Source organism: Schistocerca piceifrons, chromosome 2 (genome assembly GCF_021461385.2).
Source record: "Schistocerca piceifrons isolate TAMUIC-IGC-003096 chromosome 2, iqSchPice1.1, whole genome shotgun sequence".
In the NCBI taxonomy this organism is placed as follows: Eukaryota; Metazoa; Arthropoda; class Insecta; order Orthoptera; family Acrididae; genus Schistocerca; species Schistocerca piceifrons.
In genome coordinates, this window is record NC_060139.1 from 654,241,526 (window position 1) to 654,254,804 (window position 13,279).

The 13,279-nt window shown below is 42.4% G+C and overlaps 2 protein-coding genes across 2 annotated transcripts in view; one reads left to right on the forward strand and one right to left on the reverse strand.

Annotated features, from left to right (window-relative positions):
• Positions 1 to 3,001, forward strand: part of LOC124775901 — a 71,144-nt gene extending 68,143 nt beyond the window's left edge. Inside the window, exon 5 of the mRNA XM_047250736.1 lies at positions 1,900 to 3,001. Within this exon, the coding sequence (XP_047106692.1) occupies positions 1,900 to 2,124 (225 nt within the window). The 3' untranslated portion in view covers positions 2,125 to 3,001. The remainder of the gene's footprint in view (positions 1 to 1,899) is intronic.
• LOC124775900 (adenylosuccinate lyase) overlaps positions 1 to 13,279 on the reverse strand; it is a 492,241-nt gene that overhangs the window by 302,322 nt on the left and 176,640 nt on the right. The window lies entirely within an intron of this gene.

Genomic DNA, 13,279 nt, shown 5'->3' on the forward strand with positions numbered 1-13,279 from the left:
TATACTGTATTCGAACATTATGAAGTACCTCGAAGAAAACGATTTATTGACACACAGTCAGCACGGTTTCAGAAAATATCGTTCTTGTGAAACACAACTAGCTCTTTATACTCATGAAGTAATAAGCGCTATCGACAGGGGATGTCAAACTGATTCCATATTTTTAGATTTCCAGAAAACTTTCGACACCGTTCCTCACAACATCATCTAACCAAGCTGAGTGCCTACGGAGTATCGCCTCAGTTGTGCGACTGGATTCGTGATTTCCTGTCAGAAAGGTCACAGTTCGTAGTAATAGACGGAAAGTCATCGAGTACAACAGAAGTAATATCCGGCGTTCCCCAATGAAGTGTTATAGGCCTTCTGTTGTTCCTGATCTATATTAACGACATAGTAGCCGTCTTAGATTGTTTGTAGATGATGCTGTCATTTACCGTCTTGTAAAGTCATCAGATGAACAAAACGTGTTGCAAAATGATTTAGATATCTGTATGGTGCGAAAAGTGGTAATTAACCCTGAGTAAGGAAAAGTGTGAAGTTATGCACGTGAGTACTGAAAGAAATCAGCTAAATTTCGATTACGCGATAAGTCACACAAATCTAAAGGCTGTAAATTCAACAAAATACTTAGGGATTACAATTACAAATAACCTAAATTGAAACGATCACATAGATAATATTGTGGGTAGAGCAACCCAAAGACTGCGATTCATTGGCAGAACACTTAGAAGGTGCAACAGGTCTACCAAAGAGACTGCTTACACCACGCTTGTCCGTCCTATTCTTGAGTATCGCTATGCGGTGTGAGAACCGCATAAATTGGGACTGACGGATGACATCGAAAAGGTAAAACCCACCTACATAGGGAGAAATGATCATCACGATAAAACGAGAGAAATCAGGGCTCGCACAGAAAAATGTAAGAGCTCGTTTTCCCCGCGTGTCGTTCTCGAGTGGAACGGTGGAGAGACAGCTTGAAGGTGGTTCATTGAACCCTCTGCCAGGCACATTATTGTGAACAGCAGAGTAATCACGTGGATGTAGATGTAGACGCCCTGCCCAGCATCCTGATCTGCACTCAATGGAACAGCTTTGGGATGCGTCAGCACGTCGACTTCGCTCCAAACCTCAGTGTCCAACATCTCTACCTTCCATGGTTCCGGTCGTTAAGAAGACTGGGCAGCTGTTCCTCTACATACGTTCAGACACATCGCTGAAAGAATCCCCAGCACATTTCAAGCCTTTACACACGGTATTTTAGCTGCCCCTACCTATGGGTTTTAAGCGACCTGCAAACATTCATAAACCACACGCGAGATATTTATATTCTCTAGCTCGTGAAGCACAGAATATAATCCTATATAAAAAATGAAGAGGGCCGTTTTGTAACTTCATGTAGCTAAATTTTATACTGTGACACGCTTCCGTCCGAGGCTACATTTTTCGAGTTGTCCACGAAGACTTACAAAAGTGACCTCCAAACGCGTTTTTCTTCAATAACTCGAAAACTGTGGCCTCCAGCGAAAACGTACAACAGCACCAAATTTAACTACATTAAATTCCATACAAAAAGATCGTGCTCATTGTTTCTGTAAGACTAACAGCTTGCACATAGCGAGCGAGAGAATATGAGCTTCCCGCGCGCTTTTTGAAGGCGTTGCGGGCTGCATAAAACCCATTGGTAGGGACAGCTGAATCGCCCTGTGTAGGCGAAGGATACAGACACCCCACGTTAATGTCCACTAATAATTGTCCGCACACCTTTGACCAGTTGTGTATTCATAACTTTATAGAGGGACTTGCTGTTTATGACGGACTAATAATCGTTGGTGTCATTATAGCGTTTCTGACTGCTGGCTGGATAGTGTCACGTGCTGACTTGCGCTCTGCTGCCTGCAGGACATGGTCTACTCGCTGACTGGTGCCACGCTGCAGATGGCCGCGGGCAGCAACCTGATCGACAAGGTGCGCAGGATCCACAGCTGGCCGCCGCTGTACTACAACGGCCGTGCCTGCGGACTCGCCTGCGGGTCGCTCGCCATCATCAACTCCGCCTTCTTCCTGATCGACTTCATCATCCCCTTCTTCGACCTGGATGACGACGAGGACGACTATTACTACTGAGCAGCGGCTGGTCGCTCTCATGCGAACGGCCAGATGCGCGCCGTTTCGGTCTCGGCGCCCGTGCGGTTATCGTGGCAAACTGCGAACTCAACTGGATCATCTAGTGTTAAGCTGAAAGTATACAACTGTCAACGATTACCAAGCGAAAATGTGCTTTATTACCCTGCGTCGTTTTACAGAGCTGTTGCAGGAACAGTTCCTCGAATGGTCCTCTCCACAAACAGGTCTTTCTCGACAAAAAAATTGGAATCACACGTGCGTAACATGTAGCATCGTGAAACCCTTGGTGAATTCCTAAAAGCAGAAATTAAAATCAAAACACCATTTACATTTGGTGCCGACAGTTCAAGATAACAAGAAAAGAAGTAAAAGCAGAAGATAATTTACAACTTACAAGATTTGCGTAGCTATCTCTGTTGATAAACAATTAACGCAGAGACAGCTCCAAACATGATGGCGTAGGCGCATCCTTCTCGTTGTAGACGAACAAACTCGCAGGAAAGCAGTTTCACGAATAAGTTTCTAGGCGCAAACAATGCTGACTAAAGCGCATTTCAGTCCAACGACAAATTTCAAATGCGTGTTGATGTTAGACCACCTTCCGTCTTCTCTGAACGGTTTCATTTACGGGAGGGTGCTGTTTCAAAACACAGGCTGCGAATCACTGTTCTGGCAAGAAAAATCGATTTGTACTTCTCGCCGGTCTTTCAAGCATAACATAAAATAACGCCACTCGTTTTACAAACAAGCGCAACAATAGCCGATCAAATATGATTATCATTTAGCAGAAGAGTAAAAAAAATTCTCGTACTAAATTCCGGAAGTCTTTACGTGTAGAATTCGACGGTCTACCGTGATACTCAACACTGCCGACATAATAACGTAAAAAAACTGTTTCTTTTTCTTCTCGCAGGCCTTTTTACACACCTTTCATTATAAGTCACAAGTGATCAGTTTCAAATTTGTTAACGAACTGATAATATTTGACTAAGAAATTTGCATTGTTATCTGAACGTTATTGTTGGTTCTGTAAGTTCAATTAAAATATATAAATTAAATAGCAGTAATTCACTGATCCTCGATTGTAGCTTCATTTTATTGGTGACTTATGACATAACAGTTAACAGAAGATCTATCCATTTATATTGAAAAATTATAGATAGAATATAGAACTTTTATGACCAGCACTCACCACGGGCATAGCAGACAGTATAACGTACTTTCTTCTAGAGTCTTACGGACGTCTGTCTGTGAACGTAACATTGTAGTTGTACTGTATTTTATCAGGGCGGAGAACCCAAACTACCACCCACTACTTGACAGAGATATTAAGAAAAGCGCGAATGTAACAGCTAATTTTGCTTAAATGTTCTGATAGTGAGAATACACGGCCGAGAACGCACTAGGCACAGGTACATTGGAAAGCAGGAGACGACCAACCTTAAAACCCAACAACAGTCCTTCTGAATAATGTTAAGATTTAATAATTCACAGTGTTTATATACCGAAATTTTCGATGTTTATCTGTAGCATGCACTTACCGCTTTTTTTATTCCGAAAAACGTCACTGGTGGAGGTTTTCTGAACAAGCATACATTTTCATTACCATCTGTTCCTCTCTCACAAAAAGTAACATGTACGCCGCATTCTTACAGATCACAGCAACATTATATTCACTCGTAGGTGCACTGTTACTAATAAATATAGCCTTTCAGCTTTGAGACAATAACGTGGTAGCTCCTCCTGGTCTTAAAAATATGTTTATCTTTTCATGTCTTAGAATCAAGAAACCAGCATTCTGATTACATATACATTCTTAATCAGGAGACTACAATACGGTTTGGGTAGAGGAGACCTGTTACCTCTCTCATCTGCCTCGTTCCCTTTCCACTCATGGTTGGAGATGTGGATAAAGCAAGTACTGTAGGCCGCCAAATGCATCTTTCCCCTCTAAGTTTATCAAATACGTACACGAATGTGGTGAGTCATTGTATAGTCTTTGACTAGGTCTAAGCAATAACTTCGGATTAAAATAACATTTAACCCAACGTTCCTTAATGCCCTTCTTGTAAAGTCAGTTTCGAGTTCGTTGAGCTCATCAGTACCTCTGACTAATACAGTTTACCGGGATATCCCACTTGATAGGCGTTCCGGTAAGATTTACTCTTTTTATTTCAATTCCATTGGCGTTTGGTGTAAGTAACTTGTGGCCAGACCAACATTAACTAAATGTGGAACGTCTAATGAAGAAAGAAACGTATGTAAGTTTGCACAGAGTACGTAGAAGCTGATATCAGATGGCAATAGCATATCATGCTAATGAGTAACAAACACAATTCTTTCAGTTCTAATTCCAAAAGGTAAACTTTTACGAAATACTAAGATACGTCATTATTCCCTGAAACGCAGATATGGAGAACAGTAAAGAATTAATCAAAGTGTCACTTTACATGGAACACCTTTTCACAGGCAAGTTAACACTTCATTCAGCCATAAGTATTATGTTACACTAGCTTAAATTCATCTTTAGCTCCAGTTACTGCACCCAACACAGAGCAGGAATGCCTATGGAGTAAGCATGGCGTACTGCGCAAGTCACCAACATCAAACCGTAACTGTCAGATGACTTGAGCATAACGCAGTTTGTTTACACTTCGCGCTAACTGTAAGACTCACATTTAATACTGAACTTATCTGCTCTGAACCTACACATTTACATATAAGCAACAACAACGACGAATGACTGTTGCTGCTATGGATGCAAACTGAAATATGTCAAAAGGAGGTGCAGTTACTTTCGATAGATACGTACCACAGCAGTCTGATTATAATTATCACACTAATAAGAAACGCGTTATGTATTGAAAAGCGTCAAGATACAATGTAATAAAGAGGTAGTACTGCAGGTACAATTTTTGTGACTGTATGGCCATATATTTATGAGACACGTGATAGATAAATTCCATAGAGTGGGAGTGTGGAGCTAGTCAGTCCGTTGACTGTACAAACACATTTCGAGCGTTGTTCAGCTGTAATTAAAATTTATACATGAAATTCTGAGTCATTACCTCCGAATTATACAAGCCACCATGCTTATTTTAAAGTAGACATACTGCGAAACTGCACTACGACGAGGAGAATGAGTATGTGTTTAATACTTGGACGTGCTTAAAAGTAATGCTTCCGAATTTTCTATGTGAAACTCTTCAATTTTTTAAAATAAAATATACGAGGGTGAGTCAAATGAAAACCTTAAATTTGTAATAACAATCGAAATTTCGCGTCGTTATCCTGTAAGTTGGTAAGCGTGCTACAAACAGCGCGCAGAATGGACTGTAGGTGGCAGCATAGAGCAGATGCACAAGTACTATCGCAGTATCAGTATAAAGACGGCCGCCCCACTCGCGACTTGCACCAGGGAAAAACAGCGTTATGTTATTCGGTTTTTGCGTAGTAAAGGTGTGAAACCTAATGAAATTCATCGACGAATGAAGGTTCAGTAAAGTGATGCATGTTTGTCACAGCAGCAAGTCTACGAATGGAGTAGAAATGGTGTGACTTCAGTGGAAGATGCTCCTCGTCCAAGTCAGGCACAACGAGTTGTGACTCCACAGAACAGTGCAGCAGTTGAAGTCATAGTGACGGAAAACCGCCGAGTGACACTGAATGACATTGTAGCATGTTTACAGATTAGTCATGGGTCAGCACACCACACTGTGTATGAAGTGCTCCAGTTTCACAAATCGTCTGCAAGATGAGTACCACGGCAGCTGACTCCTGAAATGAGTGAACAAAATGTTGATGCTTGTGAAGAACTTCTTCGGCGCTTTGAACGAGAAGGTGATGACTTCCTTGCAAGAATCGTTACTGGGGCGAAACCTGGGATCACTTCCACCAACCGGAAACGAAGAGAGCGAGCAAGGAATGGCGCCATTCCTCATCACTAAAATCAAAGAAGTTTCGAACAGAACCATCAGCAGGGAAGACTATGCTGACTCTCTTCTGGGACGAAAAAGGCGTCATTTTGGAGCATTACATGCCTAGAAGGACCACTTTCAACAGTGCATCATACACAGATCTAAAAAATCATCTGCGGCCTGCAATCAAATCAAAGCGATGTGTATTGCTGTCAGCAACATGACAATGCAAGCCCTCACACTGACCGTACAACAGTTGCAACAATCAAAAACCTGCATTTTGAGTGTCTTCCTCATCCACCATACTCACCAGACCTTGCCCCAAATGATTTCCATATGTTTGGACCACTCAAAGACGCAATAGGAGGAAAGAAGTTCCGTTCTGATGAAGAGGTACGCCTCACGGTGCATGAGTGGTTGCGCAGACTACCAAAAGAATTTTTTCTAAAGGAATTTATGCACTTTGTAAGCGCTGGAGGACTTGGGTTGAGCGTGGGGGAGATTATGTTGAAAAGTGATACAGCTTTGTACCACTTCTGCACAATAAATAATATTTTAAAAAATTTAAGGTTTTCATTTGACTCACCCTCGTATATTAAAAATCTATATCTTTATTCCCCGTGTCTAGATATTAGCAGTCTCCTGCCGCTAGATAGCTCCGAATTCTAGCGTGTAACATGGCGGTGCGTAACGCAACTTTGTCGGTGCGTGAGAAACAGCGTGCTGTAACAGAGTTTCGAATTCGAAGTGATCGTCCACACGCGGAGCACTATCTCTTCGGCATGTCAATGTCAGACCCCACACGAGGGTTCATTCTCGTCGGTCATCCTTCCTACAATCCCAACTTGGCCCCATTCGATCTTCATCTGTTTCCAAAACTTCGGAACTTCGAGGACTTCAGTTTGATAGTGATGAAGCGGTGCACGCAGAGACGGGGTTGTGGCCTCATCAACGAAGTCAGACACTCTGCAGTGACGGTATCAAAAACCTGTTCTCCACTTGGGAGAGAGGTGTTTGCCGGCAGGATGACCACGTTGAGAAATAAAGTCAGACACTATGCAGTGACGGTATCAAAAACCTGTTCTCCACTTGGGAGAGAGGTGTTTGCCGGCAGGATGACCACGTTGAGAAATAAAGTCAGACACTCTGCAGTGACGGTATCCAAAACCTGTTCTCCACTTGGGAGAGAGGTGTTTGCCGGCAGGATGACCACGTTGAGAAATAAACACGTAGACAAGAAGAATAAAGATGTGGAATGTTAATAACGTTTGTTTTATTTAAAAAGTTTTAAAGGTTTTCACTTAGAAAATTCGGAGGCATTACTTTTCAGCACACCCTCGTATTTCTGCTCCCCTACAGATCAACGAATACTGAACATAATATACCAGAAAGTAAAAACGGAAAAATTTCAGCCCCGAAATAATTTCAATGTTTCATACGTCGCTAATTTGCTACATGTCATAGCTGCAGTTCAATTCTTCCCGAGACACTTCAAATGGTTCAAATGGCTCTGAGCACTATGCGACTTAACTTCTGAGGTCATCAGTCGCCTAGAACTTAGAACTACTTAAACCTAACTAACCTAAAGACATCAAACACATCCATGCCCGTGGCAGGATTCGAACCTGCGACCGGAGAGGTCGCTCGGCTCCAGACTGTAGCGCCTAGAACCGCACGGCCACTCCGGCCGGCCGAGACACTTCCTCTTTACAGTATCGTGTATCAATTCCACAGTGCCGCAGCAGCATAACTGATTAAAACAGATACTTGGCAATACTATAAATTGTTGCGGAAGACCTAAAAAATAGAATGGCTCTCACTTTTTCCAGTAACGAAAATACCAGCGATGCAAACAAGTAAATAATTTGGTACTGCATACTGTATTAACTACAAGTTATCACTATTCTGCTTATTGCTATTCGTGGTTATGCCACCTAAATTTAGATCAGCAAAAATGCCGCTACTTTAGAAGAGCTGCTGCCTCCACACTTTCATCTTTATAGCTGCCGTTTTTCTGCTATTAGAAGTTTATTATTCACTTGATTGCAATGGTATTCTTCAAAGGAAATATTTTTTACATATATAAATACTGAGCCAATTTAACAGTGCATCATTACTTGTCCTACAGCTATTGGGATACTACTTTGAAACTTCCTGGCAAATTAAAACTCTGTGCCGGTTCTGCTCACACTATTTTTTTTTAATATCGCAGTGAGCCTTTAGTTTTTTTTATTTTAGATAAATTTCTTTATCTCCTTTCTTTATAATTTGTTTTTTCGATCCGTTAGTGATGGACTACCTACAATATTGTTTCAGTTTTCTTTGCATCCCTCACTTTTTTTTTAAAGAGGTTCTAACGAAGACTTACTTTTTTTACATACAGTACCTGTATATGATTAGCATATAGAACATATTACCCATTTCATTTCCCATCCAGCACCGCGCAAGGTGTCGTAGCGGTAAGTCATCAGGCCGGCATTCCAGAGGACGGCAGTTCAAATCCATGTCAGTCCACTCCCATTTAGTTTTCCCTTAGTTTCCTAAAATCACTTCAGGCAAACGCATGAACAGATTCTTTGAAAAGGACAGAGTTGACTTCCTTACCCAAACCTTCCCAATCCGAACTTTTGCTCCGTCTGTGATGAATCTTCGTCGATGGACCGACTTACGGGGACAACGTTTGTAGTGACTAAGAGACTAATTATTGACAGTGATGAATTCTGCGGATGACAGGCAGTGAAAATCCAAGCAGCGAGATAGATATCAACAACAATACCGCCCATATTGCAACAAACTAGTACCTAGAATCACTCTACAAACATCAATATGTAACTATTGCATGCCCCATCTGAAGATAAGCCTCAAAAGGCTCGAAAACTAGATTACGGAAACAGACAAATATATCGCATTTATCTTTATTTATATTCAATTAATATACAGTTGCGTTGTTCTGCAATAACCACAATGGATAAGCTTAAACTGAATCTTTTTTGGTTCTCTTTGTGACTGTCTCAAGCGATAACGAAAGCAAAATTGTCTGAAATAAATTAATGTACAGCAAATGCACGATAATGTCAACTTCAACATGGACTTCATTAAATGCTACTTTCTATGAAATGAAAAAACCTAGAGAACTAAACCACAAGTTTATATCTTATCCACTGCATCAAAAACAGCCAATAGTGATGGATTTTCATTGGTTTAGAAACTTGACAAATTGTTTCCACATAGGTTTAATCACATAGAATGACTTACACTAACATGCGAGGGCACCTCTTCCTAGCAGTCACATCAAAATAAGTGTGCGCACTCCATCACGATGGCCGCAGGATGGTTTTGCGGTCTCTAACCCAATCATCGCACTCTATATTGAAAGATGTTCACAAAATGCATCCTTGCCAAGTTAATGGGGGGACATCACATGAGTTGTTCATAATCATGTGTTAGGACAAGTAGAAATTTCTCAGCCTGACACAGCGATGGCATACATACCAATGAAATTTTCTTTTTATTACATTGGTGACTGATTTACAATAACGCAAGTCAAGCATCAGCATTATCTGCGAAATATTTTATTTCGTTCGCATTTTCAAAGCAGTCCTAATGTGTGAGTTAATCATTCAAATGATAATCTGGAATAACGTGCCTTAATTTTTAAGCGGCTATAGTCAAGTGAAATTTAAATTTGATAATGATTTCTAAAATTTTAGAAATCGGTAGCTGCAACTAAGCATGGCTGTATTTGAGGGTCATTATGAAGCACGTCCCAAAATTGCAACCACCGCTGGAAAAGTGGGGACAGTGCATAATATGATAATATGGTTCTGGGCAGACGACGTTTGCAGCCGATTCTGTGGGTATGTCTGAAGAAAAATAGTACATTTAACAAGCATAATTAACTGTAAAGGAAGTTTTGTGAATCTGAATGCCGACCAAAATCCAACGTGAAAATGAGATTCACTGCAGTGTAAGAGCCATTTTAAAAATAATTTAATTTGTAAGCCAATTTGTTACAGCAGATAATACGTGCGTGCGCCACTTCGTGCTAGATATGGAAAAGCAATCAAAACAGTGATTGGAAGCTGGTGGCATCGCGTCAAAAAAGGCGACATCTATTTCATATGTCGAAATGATAATGATCAGTAATTTCTGGTACGCAAAAAGGAGACTGAGTATATAATGGCTTTACTGCTTATACTGTAGAGTAGGTGTGGCATAACTTACCCTCAGCAAAAAAAGTCTGCTATTGTGTCATAAGATTTAAAGGTGTTGCCAAATTTTAAGGATTGGATTGGATTGGATTGATGGATGGAGTTAAAGAGAACAAACCATGAGGTCATCAGTCTCTCCACCCTACATGCAACGAGCCGGAAATAGTCCTCAAAGAGGAGGGACACAAAAGACAAATCCTGATGAACCCGACTGCAGCCAATAATCAATACAACCACGAGATAAAAGCAAGTAGAAGTGAGAGAGGGGTGAGGAGGAGTAAGGTGGGAAACTTTCTCCGCCCAGAAAGCAGCTGGCAGTCTTCGGGACATATTATGCGGTGGGAGACACATCCCTTGCATCTGACCGGAATTTCCTCACCCTCTATTACTACAAGAAAACTAGCAACGTGGACAAGCTGATATAATCTGGAACGAGAACTACGAAGACGAAACAGTAAACCTACGATAAATTGTAAAGAACAAGAAGAATAAAAAGCTGGGAAAAGCAGGAGCCAAGTCGGACCACCGAGCCTGAGTAGCCAAGGGCCCCTGGCTCAGAGCAGATGACAGGGCACCCTTCCAATCCATCAAGTCGTCAATAAGGCCAAAGTGCATTACCACACAGAAAGGACTAGAAACCGCCTTCACGACTAAAACGTAAAATCAGATCAGCCAGTTTGACACCGTCCACTAGCACAGAGGTAGCATGTTAGCAAGTTTAAGATTGCATCGACAGGATTTCCCACAGGAATCATGAATGGCCGCAGCTTGTTCCGAGAAACCAGGGCACACCATTCCACGTTCCAAGTTTCCAACAACTGATAGCGAAGAGTCGATTGAAGGTCCGTTTCTGGTGTACCCATTTCCAAAGTCAAAATCCTGGTAGCCAAATTGGCCAACCAGTCAACATGTGCATTCTCTGTGATCTCGATGAGACGAGGGGTCCAGATGAAGACAACTGACCATCTAGACCAATGGAGATCAGAAAGGAGATCCTGGATAGTCACAACCAATGGCTGCCTTGGGTAGCACTGGCCGATAGCCCGAAGACTAGTCAATGAGTCACTGCCAATTAAGAACATCTTGCCAGTCCACAAACGAACATGACTGAGGGCTTGACTGATGGCAACCAATTCAGTAATGAATAAACTGCATCCCTTCGGCAGGGAGCATAGTTCACTGCACCTTGCATTTGTGTATCCAAGACTGGTTCATTTGTTGACTGTTGAGCCATCAGTGTGTACCACCCCAAAACCAAAAATGCATCAAGGATGGCCGGGAACAGGCAGCGACAAACCATGGGGTTCTTTCGGCCCAAATGATAGGTCGAGACAGATCCAAGGACAGGGTACACACCTTTGGGGCATAAGCAATCGCTCACTGACAAGAGCCGACAGTGGAGGAAGGTGCAGTTCAGAGCAGAGGCACTGTATGTGAACTGCGATTGTGACTCCAGTCCTGGACCTCTATTGCAGGAGGTAGAACTCTCCACCAGGATAAAAAAACGTGGTATTTCGCATGCTCAGGGAAGCAGCAAATGCATATTACAGAACTGAGCAGCAATTGTTGCTGCCAGATCTGTAGAGGGTAACCCAGACCCCACACGTTGGCTGGTCACAGGGCTGGACTAAAAGGCACCCATTTCAAGTTCGGCCCCTCAATAGCGTGTCAAGTTTAGCGTCTGCAATACTGAAGGCAATGCCGAGCCATACACCAGGCTCCCATAGTCAAAATGGGACAGGATCAGAGCTTTGTAAAGCCACAGAAACACAGAGCGGTCTGTACCCTCGGTGGCGCTACTGAGGCAGCGAAGACTATTAAGGTGAGACCAGCACTTTTAGCTTAAACTGGTAAAGATGAGTAAGTCACATCAACTGGACATCAAAGAGTAGTCCCAAAAAAAGATAAGATTCCACAACATTCAGTAACTGATCCTCAAGGTACAGTTCTGGTTGTATGTGGGCAGTACAACGACGACAGGAGTGCATGACATGTCTCTTGGCATCCAAAAACCAAAGCCATGGGGGAGAGCCCAGGATTGCACCTTTCATATGGCACGTTGCAGTCGACATTCAGCGACACCCACAGTTGAGCAGCAGTATTAAAAGCAAAAATCAACACAGAAGAAGACACTGTAAATGCCACAGCTGCAGCTAGACCATTGATAGCCATTCGAAAAAGGGGCACACTCAATACAAAGCACTATGGGACCACATTTTCTTGCATATGAGGGTACTGCAGGAAGGACCAACTTGAACTCTTATAGTACAATGTGATAAGCATTTCCAGACAAAAATCAGGAATGGTCCGCAGGAACCCCCCTGATCTAGGGCAATGAGGATGTGTTGACACCTTGTGGTGTCATAAGACCACTTACAGCCAAAGAAGTCATCAATAATATGTTGTTGGCAGGCAAACACCATCCGGATAGCAGATTCTAGGCAGACCAAATTGTCAGGGATAGAATAGCTTTGGCGAAAACTACTCTGGGACAGAGCCAGAAGGGCCCGATTGAAAGCAAGGAAGACAATATAGTGTCCTGTCGACCTTGAGGTCAGTAGAGACAGAGTATAAGTTCGGATTGTGTGAAGGAAATTGGTCATGCCATTTCAAAGGAACTATCCCAGTACTTACCTTAAATGATTTAGAGAAATCATTGAAACCTAAATCTGGATGGCCAGGCACGTGTTTGAACTGTCATTCTCCTAAATGTGCTAACCACTGTGCCACATCACTTGGTTAAAAGGGCCCTGTGACTCAAGGTACCCACACAACTGCTGGCTCACCAAACGTTTGAGCAACTTGCAAAGAACGTTAGTTAGACTACTGGACAATAGCTGTCCATTTCAAGGGGGTGTCATTGAGATGGGAACTCACCCTCACTCCAGGCAGAGTTGAAAATGACTAGGACATGACTTTGGCAATCCACCACCAGGTGTTTGAGCATTTGGCTATCGATGCTGTCTGACCCTGGAGCCATGTCAGGGCAAAGGGCTAGGGCACTGAGGAGTTCCCACTCACTGAAGG